Below are 26,636 nucleotides of genomic sequence, written 5' to 3'. Positions count from 1 at the left end.
CTTCCCAGGCACATGAAGTCTACAGATGTAGGAGCTGAGGTACTGGAAGTTAAATGACTTGTCCAAGGCCACATTGCTAATAAGTGCCAAGGCCAGGACTTAAATCTATGTCATAGGGAACCTTTTACTAGTCGTGTTTCAGTGTATCTCAGTGCCTGCAATCAATGACAGCTGTCCTTACCTGTGATGTAGCAGGTAACCTGCCTGTTCTGCTCAGAGATGTCAGCATCCAGGGTCTTAAGAGTGGCTACAAGTTCACCAGGCTCACTGTTCTCAACCACAGACCCTCTGTAGTCTTCTGAAGCAAACTGGGGAGCATTGTCATTCTCATCTGTAATGGAAACCTCTACCAGGGCCTGAGAAGATAGCTGGATGGTCTGCCCATGGTCATAGGCAACCACGTAAAACTGATAGTTCTGGCGGGTCTCACAGTCAAGTTCCTGGAGTGTGGTGATCCAGCCAGTCTCACTGTCAATGGCAAAGAGCTCATGGATATTGCTACCAGGATCTGATGACAGCCTGTAGCTCACCTGGCCGTCGTTCCCCGTGTCCTGGTCATTGGCCGTCACTTGGATGACTGTGGTCCCCCCTGGCATGTTCTCTGTGAGGAAAGCTCTGTATGGATCAGCCTCAAATACAGGTCTGTTGTCATTGACATCTTTCACTTGGATGTTGACAGAGACCAAAGACACCAAGTCCGTATCCTCATGTGGGCAATGTGCCATCAGATCAATCTGGTACCATTTGGTGGACTCATGGTCCAAGGCCTTCCTCACCTTTAGGACCCCTGTGTCTTGGTCCAAGGAGAAGACTCCATCCTTGTTGCTCTCTGGTGTGGTGCCCTGCACAAGACTGTAGATAATGGGATCTTGAGCTGCCACTGCTTTAACAACCCCAACTTCAGACCCCTCAGGAAGGTCTTCAGATGCAGAGAAAGAATAGAGAGGTTCAGAAAATTTAGGCAAAGATACTTCATTAGGAACAACCTGAAGTCGTACCGGCACCAGAGAGTCCCAGTGAGGAGGGCCCCCATCTTGGGCTTTGATTTTGAAGTCAAACGCCTGGTTTTCCAGTCCCACCAGGCTCTCTTTCACCCTGACCACACCAGTTGTCGGGTTGACTTCAATGATCTCTTCCGCCAGGTCCTCCATCGAGTCCACTGAATAGGTGACATCTGCATTCCGCCCTTCATCTGCATCATAAGCCAGCACCTGGATGACTGGGGAGTCCTTACTGACATTGGATGGAATGGATACAGTATAACCAGATGCTTTGAACTGTGGGGGGTTATCATTTTCATCTGTGAGGATGATCTTCACAGTGCAGAAGGCCACTCTTCCTCCTCCATCCCGAGCCATGACCTTAATAGCGATGACTCTTTCTGTTGAATTTTCCCTATCCAGTTTTTGCAGAGTGGCAATCTGGCCAGTGGGGTTAATGGAGAACTTCTCACCTGCTAGTTTGTTGATGATCGTATAATCCACAGTGCCATAGGGACCACTGTCTTTGTCTATAGCTAACAACTCAATCACTTTTGTTCCCACCTTTGCATTCTCTGCTAATTCTGCCTCATAAACATGTTGCTGGAACTCTGGGCTGTACTTGTTGGCATTTGTGGTGTTGATATACACAGGCACAGTTGCTCGGAAGACCCCATCAGAAGCGCCTACCCTCAAATTGTAAGATGAGTCCAGCTGCTTTTTGCAAAGGTTGAACATAGAGATTATTCCCGATGAGCTATTAATGGTGAAATGCCGGTCCTGATTGCCAGAAAGAATCAGGTATTCCAGGTGGGAGGTATCCCTGCTATCAGGGTCAAGAGCTTGGACTTTAAGAACCAGGTGTCCACAGGTTGCTAGCTCACTGACATTGGCTTCATACTGAGGTTGTCTGAACTCTGGGGGGTTGTCATTGATGTCAGACACATTGACAACCACGAGGGTTTCGCCAGTAAGTGGGGGATCTCCTCTATCCATGGCTCTGACCTTCACATGAAAGTGTTGTTGAGCTTCATAATCCAACTCTTGAACTGTGGATATCTCCCCTGTGCTCCCATTGATCTGGAAGAATTTGGAAACATCTGAGCCATCCTCCACGATCTGATAGGAGACGTCCTGGTTCTGCCCTGAATCTTGGTCAGAGGCCAACAGTTGGATCACGGGGGTCTGAGCAGGCAAGCCTTCTGAGACTGAAGTGGTGTAGACCAACTGGGAGAAAGTGGGAGGGTTATCATTGATGTCCTCTACCACGACTTCCACTGTGGCTTCAGAAAATGACCCCAGAGCTGTGTCTGTGGCTCTGACTGTGAACACATGTTTGGTCTTAGACTCATAGTCCAAAGGCCCTGTCACCGTTAGGACACCAGTTTTAAAGTCAGTGGTGAACAGCATCAGGGGCTCCTCCTCTACAATGTTGTAGATGAGCCGGAGTCCCTCTGGGCTCCGGGCCTGGGTGTGGAGAATTGGAGTATAGAGTGTGATATTTTCAGGTACTCTGACTTTGTAGTAAGGACTCTGAAAGAGTGGGTTGGATTTATTTCTCACAGTAACAAGTACCTCTTCCTGAGTCTGGAGAGATGGAGTCCCTCCATCCCGAGCAATAACTTTGAGGTGATACTTATTTAAAGCTTGATAATCAAAAGGTTTCTTGAGTGATATGTCCCCAAGATAGGGATCCATTCGGAAGTATGCGTAATCTTCTGCAAATGCATATGTGACTATCCCATTTGCCCCCAAGTCCTCATCAGTGGCAGAGACCTGAAAGAGGACATCCCCTGGCTCCGTGCCATCTTGGATGATTGTGTAATAAGGCAGATGCTTAAACTTGGGGGGATTGTCATTGATGTCCTCAACATAGATTCTGACCAAAGCCTGAGCCAACCGCTGAGGGGTCCTGTTGTCCCTCACCTCGACTGCCACTTCGTGAGTGTCCTGCTGTTCTCGGTCAAATGCCACTCCTTTTGTCTGCAATACACCTGCTGACTTGACCATACGAAACATATCTGTGCCATTCAAGAGGAAGTAGGAAAGGGTGTCGTTCAAATGATTACCCTGGACACCAAGCATTACCAGTGCCTTTCTGTCTTGCAAATTCTCCTTCACTGTTGTTTTGTAAACATCCTGGTCAAACCGTAAGCTTGTGTCAATGACTTGGGTCAAATAAATTTTTACCATGGAAGTGTCTTGATATAGACCATCAGAAGCCCTAATGGTGAGCTTCCGAGAGAGTCCCAGGAAGGCAGGATTCAACACAGATATGCGACCAGTGATGGGATGGATAGCAACAGCTCCATCAGCATTGCCAGTTTTGATGCTATAACTGACTTCTGAATCCTCGTCCCTGGCCTGCACCGTCAGGAGCTCCATACCTGGATGGATGGGCCCCACCACGGCTACTTCATATATCTGTTCTGAGAACCTGGGAGGAGAGTCATTCACATCTCTGACATTGATGATGACCTTTGCAGGCTTGGGCGCAAATAAGATGGGGCTCCCTTGGTCATGGACATAGACACTGAATTGGAAAGAAGGCATGCTCTCGTAATCCATCTCTGATACAGTGGTCAGGGTGCCCATGCTGGGATCAATTTTGAAAAACTTCAAGGCCTCTGGCTCCAGAATTTTATAGACCAACAAGGAGTTACCTTCCTTGTCATTGTCAGAGGCATGAATCACAAAGGGATTGTTATCTTCATCCATGATCATGCTGTATAATGGAGCTGCTTCACTAATTTGGCCCACAAAAGTTGACTTTGAGAACATGGGGGCATTATCATTTTCATCAATTACGTAAACAAGCACCGAGACATCTGTAAATGCACCTGCCATGTTGCTGCCTCGGATTTTCAGCTGGTAGGACGAGATTTTCTCGTGGTCCAAGTTCTTCTTTGTGGAAATGAGCCCAGAATATGAGTTCATAGAGAACACACCGTCTTTGTTTCCCTCTCTTAACTCATAAGTGACTTCAGATGAGCTTGTAGCAGAGACAAGGAGGATTGCAGAGCCAACAGGGATTGATTCTGGGATCTCTACGAAGTATTCTGCTTTGGAAAAGATGGGGGCACTGTTGTCCGATGGGTACACGAGAATGATCACCGTCGCCAGGTCGTGCCGCTGTGGGGAGCCTTGATCTTCTGCCTTCACTGTCAGTGTATGCCGGACACGATTTGTCTGGTCAAGTTTTTGGGCTACGGTGATGATGCCTAATAGGGCATCGATACTGAAGAAATCCACACTGTTCCCTGAAACCGAAGACAAGACAAGATGAAGGTCATCACACTCCTAAAGGCACCAACTGGGCTTTTTAGATTGGTAAAGAGGCTCTTACACAGAAGTTAGGTAGGACGCAATCTGCATTCCGTGCCAACCTGGATTTCCTATGATAATAGTGTTAGGGATTGAGCAGGGCTTGGCCCCCCAAACCCATGCTGACACTTAAGCCTCCAAGTCTTCTGTTTATTGTTGATGGACTAGGGTGGAGACTTGGCCTGTTTATTGTGGCTAGGAGGTGGGCTCAGTGGAAAGTCTTCAAGTCACAGGGGCTTTCCCTTAGTTCTTCAGACGGCTGGTGGTTTAAGCCAGGTTTGCCCTAGCTTCTCTCTCTGCTTCCTGGCACACCACGTGTCTGTTCCTCTGCATTAGCTCCGCCGTGGCCAGCCTCCACCAGATGCCGGCCTAAGTGGGCTGCCTGATCCTGAGCTGGAAACCTCCAGACTGCAAGTCAAGAAGCTCCTCTCAGGTACTTCAAAGTAATGAGAAGCTGATTAATACACCTAGGATATAGTGTAAAGAAATACTTCATACAACTTGTAGCACGTGCACATGGTAGATACTTCCTCAGTGGCAGCTTCAGCTCTCACTAAGTCTCTGGAACACAGCTTAACGCTACAAACCAAAGCTGCAGTTGGTCTTCGAAATAAAGAAAGGAGACTTGGGCTTTGTAGGAAAGGCATGCTGCGCACCCTGGATTTCAGTGGTGCCTTCTGGAGCAAAAGCTTCAGTTACATTATAGAGCTTTTTTTTTTTTTTTAATTTGACAGATAGAGTTAGACAGTGAGAGACAGAGAGACAGAGAGAAGGGTCTTCCCTCCACTGGCTCACCCCCTAAATGGCTGCCATGGCCGGAACTATACCGATCCAAAGCCGGGAGCCAGGAGCCTCCCCCCGCCCCACCCCTGGTCTCCCACACAGGTGCAGGGGCCCAAGCACTTAGGCCATCCTCCACTGCTCCTGGCTCCTGGCTACGGATCAGCGCAGCCCGCCGGCCGCAGCGGCCATTGGGGGGTGAACCAACGGCAAAGAAAGACTTTTCTCTCTGTCTCTCTCTCACTATCCACTCTGCCTGTCAAAAAGAAAAAAAAAAAAAAAAAAAAGGAAGATCCTTTGGCAAAAAAAAAGACTTTGTTCAGATTTAATGATTTTTCCCATTGATTTGTTTTATGATAACTTCAAATTTATGTCAAGCAATAATTGTTTCTTTGTTAAAGTAATGATACCCAGTTGCCTTTTAAAAGTATTCATCAAATTTTAAGAGTCAATTCAAAGGATAATACCCATTAAATAATAGTATAAAATAGTATTGGCAGTGTCTGGATACCGGAAAACATTTAAAAGGTGATGTGAGAATGCCTCAAGTTTAGGAAATACAGGGAAGGGCATTTGCTCAGGGTCTGGGTATTGATCCAATCCCTCCCCACCCAGCTGCTTGCCATTCACTCTGGCAAGGTCTTTCTCACCATGAACCATAAGGGAAAGGAGCAAGGTGGTTTTGAAACTCCCTGTCAGTTTTGACAGCTTATTTCTGCACTTAAGAGTTTCTATTTTCAAGTATATAACCAGTGCTACTATAAGTTATCTTTAAACCATCTTTTGATGGTTTAAAATGCTGGTGTCGTGGCTCACTTGGTTAATCCTCTGCCTGAAGTGCCGGCATCCCATGTGGGCACTGGTTCTAGTCCCAGCTGCCCCTCTTCCAATCCAGCTCTCTGCTATGGCCTGGGAAAGCAGCAGAAGATGGCCCAAGTCCTTGGGCCCTTGCACCCATGTGGGAGACCCGGAAGAAGCACCTGGTTTTTGGCTTCGGATCGGCGGCGCAGCTCCGGCCATTGCGGCCATCTGGGGAGTGAACCAACAGAAGGAAGACCTTTCTCTCTGTCTCTCCTTGTCACTGTCTGTAACTCTAGCTCCTAAATAAATAAAAAATCTTTAAAAAAAAAAAAAAACACTAAGAGTAGCAAGTGTTAGAAAGACTTAAAGAGGGTCTAGAACCTAACTGAAGATTTGTGCTAGATTTGATCAGGAAACTTGATGAGAATCAAAAAGAACTTTTTCCATAACTGATTACCTATTATTTATTATTTATTTATTTTAGAGACAGACAAAGACTAAGACAGATTGAGCTCTTATCTGCTGACTCACTTTGCAAAAGACCATTGGGGCTGGACCAAGGTCAAAGCTGGTGCCTGGGAATTCAACCCAAGTCTTCCATGTGGGTGGCAGGAATCCAATTACTTGAGCTAAAATTACTGCCTCCCAGGGTCTGCATTATCAGGAAGCTGGAGTCTGGAGCCAGAGATGAATATGAAACCCAGGGACTGGGATTATAGGATGTGGGTATCTTAACTGTTAGGCCAAATGCTCACCTCTGATTACCTATTTAAGGCTGTAACTGAGTAACACCTGAGTTATTTTTCTCTTCAGTAGTGCTGCAGGTCTTGCACTCAGGGAAATAATTCTCTTCACATTTCTTATTCCCTTTTATCACATAGGTGCAAATACTGTGATTTCTACAGCAAAGCAAACAGCTGAGCTTCATCATAAAACTTTGAATCTGGCCGGCACTGCAGCTCACTAGGCTAATCCTCCGCCTGCGGCGCCGGCACACCAGGTTCTAGTCCCGGTCAGGGCGCCGGATTCTGTCCCGGTTGCCCCTCTTCCAGGCCAGCTCTCTGCTGTGGCCAGGGAGTGCAGTGGAGGATGGCCCAAGTGCTTGGGCCCTGCACCCCATGGGAGACCAGGAGAAGCACCTGGCTCCAGCCTTCGGATCAGCCTGGTGCGCCAGCCGCAGCGCACCTACTGCGGCGGCCATTGGAGGGTGAACCAACGGCAAAAGAAGACCTTTCTCTCTGTCTCTCTCTCTCACTGTCCATTCTGCCTATCAAAAACAAACAAACAAACAAACAAAAAAAAACTTTGAATCTGATACTCTTCCAAGCGCTTTTCCAGTTGCCTGTTGAGGTGACTTGTGATTTAGTCAAATTTGTGATATAGTTAATTCATTGTACTACTGTTATGATTATTCATGGATGAATACACTTTTGTCATAAGGAAATTATTTTTCTCAAAAAGGAACATGTAAAAAGCTCAAATTCCTTGAAAGTACACAAAGGTAGTTCAAAAAGTTTGAGGGGAAAATGGAAGTAAAAGGTAAATTTATTTTGTGCAAAAAAAAATTTGAAATTCATGCATTGTTTTCCATAACATGCATTTTTGTCATGCACTGTATGAAGACCCCTCAAGTGCATGAACACTTTGCAGCACATTTTAGAGTACCCTCCTGTATGACACTACACGCAGCAGGTAAATCCCATGCCGTGGAGGGCAGAGAGTAAGCCATGTGCATCCCTGTCCCTCGGCAGCATCTTGCCATAAGGAGTAGTCATTATTATTAAAAGTAATTATTGCTATTAAATGTCATTAAGTATACATTATCAACCATGACAAATTATCATTAATAATGAGGTAGATACTGGATATTGCCACTTTTGTTACATTAATTACTTATAATTAACATTTATCAATGATAGTAATAACCTCCGACATTTGTATAACATTTTACAATTTGCAGCATGTGTTAACTTGCATTTTCTCTTTTAATCCTTACAATGACTTTTTTGCATCAGTAATATTCCCATTTTTGAGATGAAGGCAACCATATAATATGTGGCCTTAGCATCTCATAAAGTATTTACAGGTCCTTCCTAATGTACATGTATGGAGTTATTAAAGTTAAAATGCTGCATGGACTTCACAGACCTCCACAGATACAGTCATTAGTGGCTTATATAATGCATATGTAAATTCTCCCATAACAGGAAGAGTCTTTCTGTTACTGTTATCACCATATTTGGAAATGCATTCACTTAGGTCACCATGGTCCTGGAGAGAGCTCTAGAACTATCATTTACCAGATCTTAGACAACTTGGTCCTCGATTAGTTTGTAAATCCATGTGTGTGGCACATTGCTTTGTTTCCCAAGAGCCTTTGCCCATCCTCTGAACTCGTGGCCAGGCCTCACCTTTCAGCAGAGAGTAATGGACCTCAGCATTGGCTCCCCGGTCAGCATCCGTGGCTCGGACCTGTAGCAGCTCTGTGCCGGGGGCTATGGTGTCTGGAACACTTGCCTCATAATGGTGCCGGGTGAAGTGAGGTGGGTGAAGATTTCCATCTTCCACGTGAATGGTCACCCACACAAAGTTCCTCTTGATGGGCATCTCCTGGTCTCGGACCTGGTGTCCCCAAGGAGCAACAGGGTGAGCAGCAAACAGAATGAAAGGAGGCGGGGTTAGAGTAAGGTCAACGAGGTAGAATGCCACTGAAAATTACACCCAACTCATGAAACTCCGCATTCCTTTAAATCTTGCTGTGCTTTGATCTTTTTTCTTTTTAAATACATTTATCATTTGTTGATTATTAGGCCTGGCTATTTTAATGAATAATTTCACTTCAGGAGAAAGGCCAAAATAGGTGGAAAAGTAATGTTTTTCAAATTGGGTCTGGGAGACTATCAGTAGTACAGGACTGTAACTTGTTAGGCAGGACAAAAGTGTTCTATGGCCATGTCAATTTGGGGAATGGTAATAAGAAGTTAAATGATATTCTTTGTTGTAGGACCTCTCAGAGCCTTTAATACATACTGATGTGTTCAGAGGACCTTAAATTAGCACAGAGCACTGACCTTCAGGACAGAGGACCAGCCTCTGATTCTAGCTGCATCGTAAGTAACTGTATGACAGTGAAGAAGTCTGTCTTCATCTGTGCGCCTCGGGCTTAAGACTGTAGAGAACTGGGCAGCCTTAGAGCTGGGTTTAAGGTGAGGCAAGCAAGGTGTGTCGGATGCAGCATTTAGGGAGGCTGTCACTCTCAGGGTCATAAAAATGCAGGTACATGATTCAGAGAGGGAATCTTCCTGCAGTTTGGGGCCTTACACGGCTCACTTGCCTGACCCTGGTCCTTGCTCTGTGCATGGGGTGGTCTCTGAGTTTTTTCCATTTGACTGTGTATAAATCTGCATTATGGTCATGAAGTCATGGAGCAGGGAGAGAGCTGCTGGGGGCTGTTTGGGTGAGTTCAGAGAAAGCCAAGGTTGACAGAAGCTTCCTTTGCAGCCATCCTGTCTCTGTCTTCACTCTGAGCCATCCCTTACAGAAAGTGCCTCTGAGCAGCTGTGAAATGTCCTGATCCTGTCCTGTGGATTACTGTTATGAGCATCCGTATGCCTGACTCATCAAGGGAAGGGGGACCTGTGGCATGCCCTAAGCATGGCCACCCCTGTGCATTGGCAGGCAGGCTCATGCTTTGCTGGTTTTCCAGTGTACTCACCATGACTGTCAGTGTGTGCTCAGAGGGCCCTGAGCTCAGGTCTAGCTTCCCCACAGTAACCAAAACACCACTGCTTGGATCCAGCTGGAAGAGGCTGGCACTTTCTGGGTCTTGGCTGCTATGTATTGTATAGATGAGGCCCTTGCCCTTGTCTTGATCAGTGGCCTGGATGCGAAGGAGCTCCACCCCTGGCAGCGTGTCCTGGGGAACCTTGACCTCATAGTGAGATTCTAGAAACTGAGGTCGATGATGGTTAACATTGGCAATCATGAAGATGTCAACCTATAGAGGGCAGCAAGAGAGAAAGAGAGGGGGAGGAATGTAACTTCCATGGGAGCAGAGCCTGCGGCTGTCTGAATCTCCACTGTACCACCTGTGCTTAGCTCCATCCCTGGCACACAGCAGCCACTCAATATATATTTGTTGAATGAATAATAGGATTTCAAAGTCACAAGGCTTTCAGATACCACACTGGTGATTTACAAAACCAAACATTTTATGAAAGGACCTTTACTTCAAATGAAATGTTGTATGAACTCCCAGTACATGAGGCCTGAGTGGATATTCAGAGCCCCACTGAGCCAGTCATCATTGCTCTTACCCATGGTAGCCCCTATGGCACTCTATTTAATTATACCTGCTCACTTAAACAAACCTTTCATTATGAAGAGACCCAGAGTGAGAACAGCAGTTCCCCCAAGATCACAAAAGTAGAGCATGTGTTAGGTAAGACTGGAGCCCAGACCTTGATTCTGAATTCAGTGTCCTTTGAGCTACACCACCTCCACTGAAAGTGTTCTGTAGCCTCATTCCAACCAAGGAGTCCTCCCATGTTCTCTCAACTCAGTGGTCCCCAGCTGAGGCCTCTAACCTGGGTAGTAATGGTGTGGGAGCCATCCGTCACCTCCACGGTCAAGTTATAGTTTGACCTCCTCCTCGTATCAAGAGGCCTGGCAATGACAATGCTGCCCGTGGTCTTCTCAATGTCAAAGTCCATGTCTTTATCCCCACCTGGAGAGAAGTGGGAAGAATCACATGCAACCTCAGTGGTTCAGGCAACAGTAGCATAACGTGGAATTTGGCTGTCAGATTTAGGGGATGTGGAGGTTGATGCCAACCTTGGCTAGTGGGACTGTAGGCATTCAAGGAAGAATCGGAATCAGGGATCCTGAAATTCCTCTCAGAAACAGCTTGATGTCTGTGTGAGTGGCTGGAGTTTACCTCCCCCAGGAGTTAAAAGCTATCATTTATGCTGTCAGGTTACAGAAGAAGGCAGACCTATCGGACTCAAGGGTCCTGGAGGAAGATGTAAAATTTTCCATAGAACTCTGTCTTCTCCTAGGTTAGAGACATGCAGGGACAATGGAGTCTGCCCCATGGCTTTCAAGAAATAGTCCTATGCAATAGGCCTGCCATAGGAAAAAGTGAAAGTCACTTTTCAGCGAGAAAGAATTGATTTAATAAACCATAATGATCCAACACGTATAACAGTATGAGGTTATTTAAATGTCTGCTAAATAGAAATTTGGTTGGTGACATGGAAATATGTTCATGACATATTGCATTGTAAAATACTTTAAAAGGGTGTTTGTGTGTGGGTAAGAAAATGACTAGAAGAAAATACATTGAACTTTTAACTTCATTATCTTCTATTTCTTCTCTGTGCATTGGTGTTTTCTAAATTCTGTGTAGGGCATATGTATTAATAATGTATGAAACAAAAAAAGTCAAACAATTAGAATAGCAGTGAATCAGAACCAGAAGTTAGTCCAAGAGGTTAAAGAGCTTGGGTCAGGTGCATGTCCTATCCTAACTCTGAGCCAGGCTGGAAACTGGAATAGGTCATGGGTGCTGAATCTCTTAAGCTAGAGATCTTTCAACTTAGAATCTCTGGATAGGTCTGAGAGTTTATAAAAATCTCTCAATGTGTATGCACATTTACTCTGTGTGTGTGTGTGTGTGTGTGTGTGACAGAGTGAGACTTTCTGGGAAGGAGACCTAATCATTCATCAGGTTTCCAAAGAGTTCTGCTGCCCCCAGAAGTTTAAGCAAAATTTTGACTTAAAGATAGAGAAGGATTCCAGAGGAGCTCTCAAGAGCCTGGCTCCAAGTGCCTCCTTGGATGAGAATGGGTATTTTCCTCTGATCTTGATGATGGACCTGGGACCAGAACATTGAATGTGACCCCAGGGTATAGCTGGCTTCAGGCTCATGGTTAATGAATTATTTTCACATTAAGGCAGAAGAGGAAACACAAAGCTGGTACTTTCATCTCTGGGTCTCCTCGAGCCCTTCATTTTAGGTCTCCTAGGCAGGTGGGGTAGCTGGGGCACTGCCCACATCTGGTGGGGTAACCAGCAAGATCACAGACATTCCTCCTGCGATCACACTGGGGTGGAAGGAAAGCCTGGCTGAAGTGCCATTCCTACTACACTCTGCCTCCCACGGCCAGGGAAGGGGCAGTGCCCACAGAGCCAAAGGGGGGCTGCCGAGGAGCATGACTGCAAGAGCAAGCAGCAGGGCTGTACCACGGGACCAAGGCTAGTCTATAGGGAGGGAGCGGCTGGCCCTCCTTGGACTGCAGGCCTCGCCTCACCTGAGATGTTGAACCAGAAGAGGCCAGGTCTGCCCTCCACACTGATGACCCCCACCATGTGGTTCACAGGGTCTGTCTCCATGACTGTAAAGCTGTAGTGAGTCTCGTCAAAGGCCAGTGGTATGGAAGATGGGCGAGGCGGGGGGATCCACTCTATGTGGAGCCGGACGCTGGCTGAGAGCGGTGGCTGCCCGCCGTCTGTCGCCTTGACCTGAAGAGACCAACACAAAATTGAGAGTTAGGGTCAACAAGCAAGAAGACCCAGGCGTCCAGGCTGAGAACCGAGTGTTGTGTGATTGTGCCCACCAGGCCTTCCATCCCCTCAGTCATTCCATCCACACACACTTGAGGGCTGACTGTCAACAGTCGCCATTCGAGTTGCTGCAGCAGACACAGTGATGGAAAAAAACCTACTACCTAAGCTCAAAAACGTCATAGTTAGTGAAAAATAATAAAAGTCACCCTTACCTAAAGGCTTTCTGTGTGCTGGCTCCTGCACTGGCCTTTACACAAGTGAGCCCCTTGCTCTGCCCAACAACCAGAAACATCAGGAGCTAGGCTTCATTGAGCTCTCAGTATTACCAGGTCTTGCTCTGAGAACTTGGTGTGCAGTAGCTAACTGAATCCTCATAGGGGCCCTGAGAGAGGTGCTGTTATCTCCCTTTCACAGAAGAAAATGGGCTCAGTGTGGCGAATCCACCTGCTGGATTATGTATCTCACTGGTAATGAGGCTGGGGTAGCATTCAGACTGGTCTGATAGGAGAACCTATGCTCTGGCCATCATGTTTATTGGCTTCTTCCAAGAAACAGGCTTTGTTCTTATTTTTACAGATATAAAATAGAGATTCAAATGGGGTTAAATGGCTTGTCCAAGATTGCACAGGTCAGGTGGGTGTCATGATGCTGCCAGTTAAGCTGCTACTTGGGACAACTACATCCCTTATTGGAGTACCTGCCAGCTTCCTGTTAGTGCATGTCCTGGGAGACAGCAGATGATAGCTGAAGCACGCGGGCCCCTCCTATGCACATGAGAGTCCTAGGTGTTGTCCCTGGCCCCTGGCTTCTCCCTGACCCAGCCCTGGGTGCTGTGGACATTTGGAGTATGAACCAGTGGTTGGAAGATCTCTCTGCCTCACCCCCTCCCAGTCTGACTTTCAAGGAGATAAAAATGTATGTCTAAACTTTGTTCTTAAAACCACATGAGCATAAAATAAAAGTACTAAGGTCAGAATCCAGGCTTCTCTTGATTCCAAAGACCCTGTTATCCTCACTAAAATCTTTGTCTCTTGGAGAGGATTTCCTGGCAAGGTCTTCATTGCTCCCAACCAGACAGGCCCAGACTCTGGTCCTTTGATAGAAGGTGGTACTTGCAGGTGCTCTGGAGAAGCCGAGGGAAGGGAGTGCCACTTGCATCCTGCCACCTGGCTGGCTCCCACCCCCTGCGCCCTCCAGGAAAACGGCTACGCAGCTGTGCTGCTCCGTCTCCCTTTGTGCACCACTCACCGTGAGGATGTTGTATTCTCCAGCTGCGAAGGTCCTGCTGGATGACACCACGCCCGTGACAGGGTCGATGTGGAAGCCCTCCTCGTCACTGTCCTCAACACTGTAGGTGATCCTGCCATTGAGCCCGTCATCCAGGTCTGAGGCCACCAGCCTGTACACAGGCCCAGGGGACGTGGGGCTCAGCCTCTCTGGAAGGCGGACATTGAAGAGCTTATGGGAGAACACAGGTGGGTTGTCATTGATGTCCAGGACACGCACCACCACCCTGGATGTGGACTTCAGGGCAGGCTCCCCGTGGTCCAGCACAGTCACCTGGGGACAGAAGCAAGCATGAGGCACTGACTACGCATCACCTCCCACCACAACCCTGCCACCTCTGTGACAGCCTGGAAATACTGGCCAGTCTGCTCTTTGGTCTACACGCCTTATGTTTATTATCAGAACCTCACCTACTCAGACAGTGGGATCAGAGGAAAGAAGCGGAGGGAGAGATTCCAAACCTCTGCACAGAAGCTGGCTCTCTGCTCGGGAAGGCCCATGGGAAGACCGCTGACTTCTCATAAGCTCTGCTCTCTCGTTTCCTTAAGCCACTTGAGGTTAAGAAAAGCCAATGAGGAGATGTTTACAAAGGATGGTGTGGCACCTGTGGCCAATGGCATGAAACGAAACCCAGAGGGAGGGAGAAGGCGTCAAAGCCATTTCAGAATCAGGAACTGTTTCCTGTAGGGCAGATCATCCCCAGCATGGACAGCCCCAAGGGCACTGGGTGACATGGGTGTTCCACCTCGAATGGTTGCACATTTAAACAGCATTTTGGTGTCTAAGTCTGTTACTGCACTACGGAGAATGCTTCAGTCCTCAGGAACTCAAGAAGGCCTCATATCTGCTGCTGACTAATTACAACTGTTTCTTACAAAGAGCGCAAGGTGCAGAGCCCAGGGGCATAGCAGGCAACATTCACTTCCCACCTGCTGAGGAGTGTGTGTCCCACCTGCTGAGGCCTTTAGAAGAGAGACCTGCTCATCAGTCATGGACAGCCCAGGGGCGAAACAGATGGAATCTCTTCTGATTAGAACCCCTCCCACTCACAGAATGAAGCTTCTCCTTGGATGCCATGTGATTTTAGAGATCCTAGGAAGAACTGATCCTATAGACAAAAGTCTGAGTTTTGCTATTGACCTAGTGTTTGACCTTGGATGATTCTCTCTCTCTCTCCCCTCTACCCTCCCTCCCCTGCTCTCCATCTCTCAGGCGTGTGTGTGTGTGTGTGTGTGGAGGGCAGGGGAGGTGGGTGTTGAAAATCAGACCTGACAAGTACATAGGATATGCATGCACTGCCCCTTCCTGCACTCACTGAAGGCATTACTAATCAATCAGTGGTTCCTGCCCAGCTGAACTGGCTTCAGATTCCTTGCCTTCTCAGTGCTGAAGAGCCAGCAAACACTCAGAGCAAGGCTCAGCTCCAACATGTCCTCCTCCCTGAGCCCAGCGCTGTTCTCAGCCATAGCACCAGAGGCATGCTTGTGACCCCAAGGCCTGGCTTGGCTTCCTGAAGGACCTCGGCCTGGCCTCCCTGAGGAAGCATTCCAGCACAGCACATGGCTTCACCACCGTCACTCACCTCCAGAATGTGTTCTTCCTTGTTCTCTCGATCTAGCTGCCTGGCGGTGGTGAGGAGACCTGGGGAAGAGATGGTAAGAGGAAGATTTGATGAGCAGCGGGCTCCCAGGGCTGCTTTACTGGGGCAAGTTCAAGGACATGACATCCATCATGTCCGAGATGGAAATTCTGGTCTTTGGAGAACAGGTACATTAAGAATGGATGGAACTCTGGAGAAAGGAATGGGGAAGGCAGTAGGTGAGCGAGAACAGAGCAGGGACAAGGTGTTAGCCAAAGGCCCCACCTCTTCCTACTTTCTCCATTAGGCGGGGGTCACAGGTCAACAACTGAGCAGGAGCAGGCACCTGCATTGCACGTTGGACTTCCTAGGTTTGATTTCCAGACTGGGTTCCTGCCTGACTCCAACATCCTGCTAATGTAGACCCTGGGAGGCAGCAGTGATGGCTCAGCTAACTGGGTGTCTGCCATTCACATGAGAACCATGCAGGAAAGAGTCTGCTGCTGCATCTGCCGAGAGGACAGGGTGAAACCCAAGAGCAGCGTGGAGACAGGCTCCTGAGAACAGAACCTGCTCAGAGGAAGTGAGGCCGAGAGATGGGAGGAGGCAGAGCCTGCATGACCTCATCTGAGCGCTGGCTGCAGCTGTGCCTGCCACTACACATGTCTGGACTTTTCAGTAAGGTAAGAAAAATGTCTCTCGTTGCTTCAGCCAACCTAGATTGGGTTTCCATCTTTTACATCTGGAGAAGTCCTGACATCCAAATCCACGCTGAGATTTCATGTGCTGGACAGGGCAGGGGTGGGGTTCACAGTGGGGCAGAGGAAGCAATCGGGGTCTTTGGAACGGCGAGACCCCTGCCTCAGGAAGGATGGTGCTTCCTGGTTCAGTCCCTCCCTGCCCCTCCCTGGCACTGCCAACCTCAGTTCCAGCCTCAGCAGGCACACAGTAGGCTCACCAACTCTCTCTTTCCGGCCCTGACTCCAGGAGGCTCCTGCTTATCCCTACCTCTTCTGTGGTTCCTCAGCCCCACCCTCCTCTGTCAAAGGAGGAGCTGAATTGGGACACCTTCAAGGTCCTGCTGGCCTTAGGTTCTGATGTCTCCTCCCGCTGTCCTGGAATTTATTCCAGAGAAACCAACACATAAATATGGGAAGTGGTGTGCCCAAGGGTGTTCATCATGGTAACATCTTAACAAGTAAACCACTAAACACAATCCATAAAAGGGAAAAGTTACATAAATTACACATTGAAAAGGAACATAAAGCAGCCATTTAAATTATATTTTTGTAGATGCAGAAATGCTATGTACTATATATGAAGGTACTTCAAAAATTTCATCAAAATGGAGTTAACAGATAAGTTTATTTTAGTGCAAAACATTTTAAAATCCATGCATATGCATGGTCTTCAAACAGTTCATGGGAAGTGTGAATTACGAAAATACTACATATGAATTTTAATTTTGATTTTATCTGTTTATCCAGAGAGACAGAGTCCACTTTTCTTGCACTCAAATAAATTTACCTTTTAATTATGCTTTCCTTGAACTTTTTAAGAATCCTCAAATTACTGATTTAAAAAAGCAGCTCATCAGGAGTTGCCATAGAGATCACCATCATTATGTTCCGTTCTAGAAAATTCACAAAGTGGTAGCTTTTTTAGTTCGTTGCTGTTGTTGTTTTATCATGCATGAGTCCCAGTGCCAGCTTTTCCTGGAGCTGGCTGCCTCAGATGAGTCAGAGGAGGGCTCTGTCTTCTCATCTGTCAATTTAGGAAGTTGGATGTAGTGATCTATAAATCTGGTTTTAACTTGCTGAGCCATACTGGCTCTCAGCTGAAGCAAGCAGGCAGGGAAGGGGCAGGTTCTCTGCAGGATTCAGGGAAGTCAGGGTTGAGATTATCCAGGTCCCAGAAGCTCAGTCTGAGCCCTTAGCTTGAGATGTCCTGGTCAGTTACAGAAGGCCCCTTTGAAATGCAAGCAGAGCCATTGGTGGGGGGGCAGTGGGCCATCTGGAAAGTTTAAGTTTCTTGATCCTGTTTCAGTGATGAAGTGATGCAAATAATAGAAGCAAGCATGAAATGAAGCTCAGTGAAGAGAACAGAAGTTCCATGGGAAGAGCTCAGTGAGGGTCAGGGGAGGCAGTGGTGCTAGAGCCTCCCATACTGTAAACGGGACTGAGGTGTGAGGACGTGGCCTCTGTTCAGCCACGTTTCTTGCCTTACACAGTAGAACACAGGCCATCCCAGCTTTTGTCTCCCTAACTGAGTACAGGACGGGTATGGGAGGAATCAGCAAAGTCTCTGGAAAAACCCCTACCTGGGCAGCCTTCAGTTAGGAAGGAAGGCAAGTGGAAACTCAAGACACATGCCCTGGATCTAGTGTGGACACTGTCCCAGACCACCCCATCCGCTTCTCTCCCTTCTCCCCAAGGCTCTCTCTGAATCTCAGAATCTCTCTCTCTCTCTGACCTTATCTCACCACTGCCATCTCCTGCTGTCTAAGGTCCTGGGAATCACTATTATTATCATCTCCATTTACTGGTGAGAAAAATCTGGCACAGAGCAGTTGAATCACCTTCCAAGACCTCACCATTTCTAAGTGGTGTGACTGGGGTATGCCCTTATAAAATCCACCCACTCACTCCGTCCTCAACAGGACCTGGATCTTCTTCCCTCCAGGAACTTCTCCTTGCCCAGATGCCCCCTAAGACTGCTGCCTATCAAAACCCTCCCGACCCTTAGCTCAAGGCCCCGCTACAGGAAACTCCTGCAGATTCTCCACACTGGCAGCTGCTTCTCTCCTCTGAGCAGCAGTGGTCACATCCACATGTGTTTTACAATGCTGTGCTATCCCCCGGGCCCTGTAGTATTTCTGTCCAATTCTTCATGTTCCTGACGGACTGAAGTCTCCCACACCTGAACCTGTTAAAAGCCTTGTAAGGGCAGATACCTGTAAACGTTTGCTGAATGAATCTTGGGGGTAACAAAACACTGTAGATGCTGGCAGAGATTCATTCATCCATTTAGCAGTTTTTTGTTGAGCTTTTACTATGTGCCAGGTCTGAGGATATTACCATGGGCAAACACAGCCATGGTTCCTTTTCTGGGGAAACTTTCAAGGACTTGGGAGATTTGTGGATTAATCGTGAAAGTGTACAGTGTCACAGCCTGTATGTCAGGTGTTACAGAAGGAAGCAAGTAGTGTTAGGAAGTGTGGCCTGGTGTCGGGACAGACTTCTCTAAGGGAAGAATAGCTGGGCTGGGGCCTGCAGGACTGACTGCAGGAGTTAACCAGATGAAAGCAGAGAGGAGCCCTGGGGGAGAGACCAGGGATGCAGAGCCCTGGGCTGGAGGGGCATGGACCAAGGCAGCCTTGCAGCTGGACCCCAGAGAGGGCAGTAGAGCAGGTCAAGCACAGGTCTCTGGGACAGGGCAAGCTCTGGCTTCATCTTCAGGACCCAGAAAAATCTTGCCCAAACTGTCCGGGTAGGGCAGTGGGACAGTGCAATGGTGGGGCTGAGAAAGGCCTCCTGGGGCTCACTGCTGATCCACGTTTCTAGTTTTATAAATGTCCGTGCTGATGAAGATTTCTCCTCCTCACCAGCAGGAAGACTCAGAGCATTTCTGCCCTTGGGCATGTTGCCAGACCTGCTGTCAGGGAGCTGTTGATTGTAAACGGAACAAGGACTTGGAAGAAGTTGAGAAGCTAATGCCTTAGGTGAGAGAGCTCTTCCCTCTCCCAGGGAGGCAGAGACAGGGCTGGCCCAGGGGCAGAACCAGATCAGGCTTGTTTTCCAGGAGCAAAGTGTCCTCTTTCCAGGAGAACTAATCCATACCCTGAGGTCAAAGGTGAACAGGAAAGGCCCCCAACTGATGTCATAGACACTTGTATGTACCAGCCAGCCTCTGTCCTAGGACCCCCCAGGCCCATCACTCTGCCCCTCTTGTCCTTAGGCTCAGGGGACTGCCTCCCTGGCATGCTCCCCTTCCCCTGCCTGCAGTCTCACCTGGGTTTCATCCTTCCAGGAGAGAAGTAAAGTGTTGGAGCTGGAGAGTAGGATGTTGGCTCCAGAAGAGAAAATAACCTTCTCTACAACAGCATTGTTCATCCCCCAGGAGAAGGACGTGGCCTTTTAGCAGTGTCCACAGCAGTGGGAATTGACTCGCAAACCCTAGGGCCAATGGGAGCCAGGCAGGTGGCATAGATGAGGGAAGCAGGCTGGGACTAATGCAGCAGAGGATGGTGGAGATGGTGGGGCCTAGTGGACATGTGCCTGGCCAACACAGGGAGCTGCTGTTGGCCCAGTGAGAATCTGCCGACAGTGTGGCCACATATCCCCATTTTAAAAGAACGAGCAGAAATATGGACAGTTTTGTGAAAGTCCTTAAATTTTAAGTATAGTCAACAACTTAGAAAATCATTGTTTAAAGATCACAAGTCAAGAAAAACTGGCTTCCTGCTGCCAACTGATGACCTCTGGATCACTCTAAAGCAGCCACCATCCTTGCCTGCTTGGGAGCACATGGAGATCTGAAATAATCCAATCTTGACCACCAGGCAACCTGCTTAGCTTCCCTGGCCCCAGGAAAGAAAGCTGATGACAGGTTCTCCCTGTTTTCCTTCGGCAATGACTTGGTAGAGCTGTGTTCTCAAACTGCAGCGCACACACTGGATGTTTTGTGCAAAGAGGTTGCTGGCTCCCACCCTCAGAATCACTCTGTAGGCCTGGGGTAACTCCTGAGAATCTGACTTTCCCACAGCTTTGCAGTCGATGCTCACGGTGCAGGCCACAACCACACTTTGAGAACCACCATCGCAGAGGTTCGTCCAGCTTCCTGGTCCCTTACCTGTAAATGGGTGAATAGCAAAGAATCCCACGTGGTCCCCACTGGTGATGTTGAAGGTCAGCTTCCCTTTGGAGCTGGAGTCTGGGTCCCAAGCTTCTAGCTGAAGCACGGAGGTGCCTACTGGCACTCCCTCCTGGATGGAGGTGTAGAACACAGGTCTATGCATGCGGGGTGGGTTGTCATTGACATCCGTGACCTCTATGTAGACTTCAGTGACAGACGAGAGGGGCACGGAACCCCTATCCACGGCCAGTACCGTCAACCAGTAGAAGGGAACAAACTCTCGGTCCAGGGGCGCCAGAGTCTGAATCATTCCTGGAACAGTGAATCAAATCCAAGATGTTTTAGAGCTTTAAGTGGCTTTAGGAATCCCCATGCCCAACATCCTGGAACTACACTGTGGATAGAGTATTAACAGATACTCCACGAAACAGGGAACCGTTGCTGATGTGATTTAGGAGATCCAGAGTAGAACACAGGGGGATTAATATCCTTACTGTAGACCCTCTGGGCCTTTCTCTGCTGAACAGGCACACGACTCCAGCATACGGGCAAGTGTAGGGTTTCCAGGAGGCAGTGGTAGTTGGCCTACTTTCTCCTGACTCTTTCAAACCAGGTTCCACTGATTTATTCCACCTACTGTATGTGAGATTCCCTTTTGGCTGTCCTTAAATAGTTTCCTTCACACTTTTAAGTCCTGGCAGTTAATCAGTTTAAGGGTTAGGGACTGAATAAATAAATTGCCATTCCTTCTCCATCCTCTTCATGATTTAGTTGCATTCTTTACCACATCCACTCCACAGATTGCTTACTGTTTTAGAAGTTGGGGATCCTTGGGGCTGGCGTTGTAGTACAGCAGTTTAAGCCGCCACCTGCAACACCAGCATCCCACAGGGGAAATGTTTCGAGTCCTGGCTGCTCTACCTCCAATCCATCTCTCTGCTAATATACCTGGAAAATCAGGGGAAAATGCCCCAAGTGTTTGGGCCCTGCACCCACATGGGAGACCCAGATGAAGCTTCTGGCTTCTGCCTTCACCCTGGCCTAGCCCTGGCCACTGGGGCCATCTGGGGAGTGAACCAGCAGGTGGAAGTCTTTCTCTGTCTCTCCTTCTCTGTCTTTAACTCTGCCTTTCAAATAAATAAATAAATCTGTCTTTTAAAAAAAGTTGGGGTCCAAGAATGAGCAAAAGAAGCTAACACCCTAAACTCTCACAGATCACAGTCACCTAGCAGGCCAGGTTAGTGGTGGCACGGGTAGAGGGGAATGAGGGATGGACACACATCCTGTACTCAGAGCCAGAGCATGTCACAGAAGGCAGTGGGGGAAACTGAGGCACCGAGAGGGAGCAGGACTTGACCAAGATCATGGAGCAAGTAAGGGGAAGAAGAACTGGGTCTGGAATTGACTGTCAGTCTGATGTTCTTTCTATCACACCACCCTGCCCTTTCCCCTGGAAACCCTCCACCAGGCTATAAACTCCTGAAGGCAGGAGTAACCTGCCTCTGTTCCCCTGGGGTCTTCTCAAGGTGCCCAGCTGAGGACCTTACATGTGGTGGGTGCTTGGTGCACTGATTTTCTATGAAGCTTTAAACAAATAAGTTGGTTTCCCCTCTTTGGAAGGCAGTTTGGAAATACCTATTCGCATTTGAAATGTACAAATATCCTTTGACTCAGAAACTTCATTTTTAAGAGGTCTTCCTATAGAGACATGCATATGAATAAAAGTAGGCTAAACAAAGATGTTAGAGTCAAATGACAGAATAGTGTGCAACCAATAAATAACAGAAAATGTTTGTACTGGTGAACATAATGTCCTGATGTTATATTATAGGAAGAAAGAAAGTTATGAAAGTATCCCTATTATATTATATTTTCATAATAACATAATGAGCAAAAATAACATATCAGGTATAAAGAGAAAAAATTTAGAAGATTATGTACCAAATTGTTAATAAAGATTCCATCTGGGGAGATGAAACACAGGGGAACATTCATTTTTTAAGTTATTTATAAGAATTCACAACTAGCACGTGTTAATTTCATAAATAGAATATATACGAGCATGTGTGTACATGTGTATGCTTATATACTCTCATATATGAGAGTACTTCAAAAAGTTTGTGGAAAATGAGATTAAATATATATTGACAGGTAGAATTTTTTAAATTCATACATAGTTTTTCATGAACTTTTTAAAGATTCCTGTATATATAGATTTCAAAATTTTTCCAACAAGGAATTAATCTTTTTATTTAATTTTCCCACAAACATTGTGAAGTAACTATACATGGTTCCATACACATACATGTAGATACATATATAACTCTAGTTGCAAGAAATTTAAGATAAAAGGAACAGGGAAGAGAATCCCTATTTACGGACTTGCTTTTCTGCCTGCAGCCTGATTTCTCCCACAACAGCCCCTGATTTCACTCCCATGCCCCTCGCTCCCAGTACCTGTGTCTTGGTTGATGCTGAAGGCTGCGAGGCCAGTGCCAGCCCGCAGGAAGTACTGGAGCTCCCCGTCCAAGCCACTGTCGTCGTCGTGGGCAGCCACCAGCATCACCTGAGCTCCTGAGGGGCTGTTCTCCTGCACCTGGCCCTGGTGCACGAAGGAGGCAAAGCGGGGAGGGTGGAGGTTCTCATTCACATCCAGGACCATCACCTCCACGTGGCACAGGGTCCGGCGGGCCACAGGCCTCCCACTGTCACTGACCCACAGGCTCAGATTGTACCCAGCCCGTCTCTCGAAGTCCAGCTCCCTCTCCAGGCTGAGTGCCCCGGTCATCAGGTCCACCCGGAAGGTCCCGTGGGCGTCATCCAACAGAACATACCGCAATTCCCCCGCAGGGCCCAGATCAGGATCAGAGGCATCCAGAAACGTCAGGACGGTCCCTGGGGGCAGGTCCTCTGGGACCTTCAGGCTGTTGAGTTCTGTGATGCACTGGGGAGAGTTGTCGTTGGCATCCTCTAAGGTGACTATCAGGTCAGTGACGGAGAAGAGCTGGTGGCCCTTTCTAGGCTGATCCCTGGCCTCCACTTTGAGGATGTGCTGAGGTTCTGATTCCCGGTCGAGAGGCCCCGTGACAACCAGTTCCCCGGTAAGGGGGTGGAGGGAGAACTTCTCTGTCGGGCTTAGCAGGGAGTAGCGAACCCTCCCATTGTCCTCAGAGTCAGCATCTTTTGTTTGCAGCTCTGTGATTGTGGTTCCAACTTCTGTGTCCTCTGAGATGGTTAGCTGGTAACCCCCAGGAGGGAATCTGGGTGCATTGTCATTCCAATCTTTCACGTTCACTGGCAACAGCTTCCAGGAGGACTTCTGGGGAGTGCCTAGGTCATACACCGTTATATTGAGGATGTAGAAACTGGTGGTTTCATAGTCCAGGGGAGCAACTACAGAGAACAGCCCTGTCTCCAGCTCAATGTCAAAGCAACCCTCCTCATTGCCATCTGCAATCACATAGACCAGTTTGCCACTGAAGCCAGTGTCAGGGTCAGTGGCCACCAGGCGGGCCAAGGGGGTGTTGATGGGTACACTCTCAAGGATGTCGATGGACTGGGGGAAGTGGTCCTCAAACTGGGGGGGATGCCGATTGAGCTGGTACATGCTGAAGGACATGAACTCATCCTCACTGGACTCCTGGTTCTGAAGTCCCACCGAGTGGAGGATGGTCTTTGTGAAATGTGTCAGCACCCCTGTTTTATCACATGTTACAGGGACCTCAAAACGAGGATCCTTCACCACAGTAAGGTTCAGTGTGGTCGGCGATGCATAGTTTTTGCCATCGGAAGCTGTAATTTTCAGTGAATAGCTGGTGGGTTGACCCACAGTAAGATCTGTCAGAGAACGCTTGAGGGAGACCACTCCGGAGAAATAATTTATGTCAAAATAGTCCAGTTCGTTGCCTGACACGATCTCGTACTTCAGGTTCTGAAGCTCATCCACATCGATGGCCGACATGGTCATCACTGACTTCCCCACCGGCCAGTCTTGGCGGATAGACCCCGTGCAGTTGACGTCCTCAAACATGGGCTGGTTGTCATTCAGGTTCTGGAGCCTGAGAGAAACAGACACTTCCTTCTCCCGGCGAAACGGGGAGCCCCAGTCCGATGCCCGGACCCGGAAGGTATAAATTCTCCTCATGAGCTCATAGTCCATGGGTTTGGAGGTGGAGATGATCCCCAGGTAAGGGTCGATAGAGAACGGCACACCTTTGGGACCAGCGATGGAGTAAGTGACGAACCCATTCTCCCCGTGATCCCCGTCTGTGGCAGTGACAGCCAGAACGCTGGTGCCTGGAGGGACGTTTTCATCCAAGGTGCCCTCGTAGGAAGACCTGTTGAAGACGGGAGTGTGGTTGTTACAGTCCACAATGTCAATTACCACCGTGGTGGAGGCCAGGCCCGGGGCGGTTCTGACATGCAGCTGGTAGTGAGCTCCGTCACGGAAGTCCAGGAACCTCGTGGTGGTGATCAGCCCAGTGCGAGCATTCAGTGTGAACCCCGCACTCCCCGAGGATGGCTTCAGAGTATACTGCAGGTTGGGGAAGGCCGGGGTTACCTTCACCCTCACCACGCGGCTGCCAGGAGGGGAAAACTCACTGAGCTGCACCCTGTAAACGGCCTTCTCGAATCTAAGAGAAGCCAGCGCAGAAGCAGGTAGGTGAAAGCCCCGGATCTGGGAATGAAAAGGAGGTCCACTCCTGCTCCTGACCTGGAGGCTCAGGTTGAAGCCGTGCAGGTGCTCCACCCAGTTGATGTCTTTGATGGACACTAAACTGAACTCGTTACTCCGGGCATAAGACTGGATGGCTTTGAAGTGCTTTCCAGGGTCACCGCCAACAACTTCCACTGAGTCCACAGTGGCTCTGGAGCCATTTGTATCGACCACTACGGTGGCATAGGTGGTGCCCTCACTGCCATCTGGTGGACTCACCACCACCGAGGCAATGGCGGGGGGCTTCCTGAGGGCGGGCTCCACGTGGATGACAAGGGCAGCCAAGTTGCCAAACCCATTGCCCTCTGCGATCTTGCGCATGCGGTCCACGGCCAGCACCTGCAGCTCGTACTTCCCTCTCCAGGTGACGTTGAGCTTCCCTGCCACGGTGACCACGCCACTGGTGGGATGGATGGCAAACATCTCTGACCTCGTGTTAAAGGCATAGTAGAACTCAGCGTTCTGCCCCAGATCAGCGTCCGTGGCGGTCACCTTGCAGATGGGGCTCCTGAGGGGCACATCCCCGGAGATGGTGACTCGGTACGAAGGTGGGGAGAAGAGAGGCTTCAGGTCATTCTGGTCCAGGATGTGGATCACCACGCGGGCCAACGCTTCCAACTCCAAGGTCTTCTCTGTGGCTTGGATGATGAGTGTATAGCTGTCTTGCACCTCCCTGTTCAGGAGGGCCGTGTTGCTGCTCTTTGTCCTTATTCTCAGAAAGCAAAAGTTGCCTACCACATACTCCTCTGTTTTAAATACATTGGCCACATCCCCGGAGATGATCCGGTACCTCACTGTCCACTGGGGATCCGTGAGATAGATGCCCATTTTCACGGAGCTCTCCACGTAGGTCTTGGGGGCAGAGTTCTCATAGATGGTGGCATTGTAGAGGGGGTGTGTGAAGTGCCAAGCTGAGGACGAAAGGATTCCTTCTAGGGGCTTCTCACAGGTTGCACAATGGAGCAAGAAAATGACCAGACCCAGCAAGGCAATAGTCATGGTGAAAAAACTCCCAAAACCCTGGTACAAAAGAAAGCATGGGTGCAGGTTAGGAGAGAAACACTTCCTTCTGTGTGCAGGCCCTGTCAAAGGTCATTTGGCAATGTCTGAAGATGTTTTTGGCTGTTACGGCTTGGGGGGAGTTCTACTGGTGGGCAGATGCCAGCAATGCCACTACACAGGAGAGCCACCCACAGCAGAGGGTGCCCTGGCCCCAAACAGCCACATGACAAGGCAGTTGAAGGATAAGAGACTAGTTCACGGAGCTCTCCCATGGCCATGGCAATTGCAATACAGCCCCCATCACTGTCCTACTCCTTCTTCCCAGTATGCTCTGTGGCCCCCTATGATGGTGAAAAAGCCTCAGCTCTAAGCCAGAAATTCAAGCTAAACAACGTGGCTCTAAACGTCTCTCTTTTCTGTCATCCCTTCAGAGCCCCTCCATCAGGACTGAGCTCCAGCCACACCATGCTGCATCTGCACCCACAGGAGCTGCAGACAGGCTGGGTGAGTGACTTTCTAGGCAAGTTATTGGACCTCTGTGAACCTCGATTTTCTCTTCTGTAGAATAGGTGAAAGAATGTTATCTATCTCGTAGGAATGTCATGGAAAGTAAATCACACAACAAAGGCAAATGACCTAGCAGGGTACCTGGTATACAGAGGTACTTCAAAAAGCTCATGGAACAAAACAGAATTCAAGATAAATTTGTTTTAGTACAAAAGAATTTTGAAATCTATGTGTAGTT

General features: G+C 48.5%; 1 protein-coding gene across 1 annotated transcript in view; it reads right to left on the bottom strand.

Moving 5' to 3' along the window:
* FAT2 (FAT atypical cadherin 2) overlaps positions 1–25,888 on the bottom strand; it is a 59,353-nt gene extending 33,465 nt beyond the window's left edge. The window contains exons 1-9 of the mRNA XM_062188807.1: positions 22,630–25,888; positions 20,170–20,484; positions 15,322–15,380; positions 13,701–14,012; positions 12,197–12,407; positions 10,472–10,611; positions 9,601–9,882; positions 8,297–8,507; positions 182–4,240 (exon numbers count right to left, since the gene is read on the bottom strand). Coding sequence (XP_062044791.1) covers positions 182–4,240; positions 8,297–8,507; positions 9,601–9,882; positions 10,472–10,611; positions 12,197–12,407; positions 13,701–14,012; positions 15,322–15,380; positions 20,170–20,484; positions 22,630–25,888 — 8,848 coding nt within the window. The remainder of the gene's footprint in view (positions 1–181; positions 4,241–8,296; positions 8,508–9,600; positions 9,883–10,471; positions 10,612–12,196; positions 12,408–13,700; positions 14,013–15,321; positions 15,381–20,169; positions 20,485–22,629) is intronic.
* Positions 25,889–26,636: the final 748 nt, after the last annotated feature.

This window comes from Lepus europaeus, chromosome 4 (assembly GCF_033115175.1).
Source record: "Lepus europaeus isolate LE1 chromosome 4, mLepTim1.pri, whole genome shotgun sequence".
Lineage (NCBI taxonomy): Eukaryota > Metazoa > Chordata > Mammalia > Lagomorpha > Leporidae > Lepus > Lepus europaeus.
Note: the sequence above shows the minus strand (reverse complement) of the source record. Positions and strands in the feature narration are given on the sequence as shown.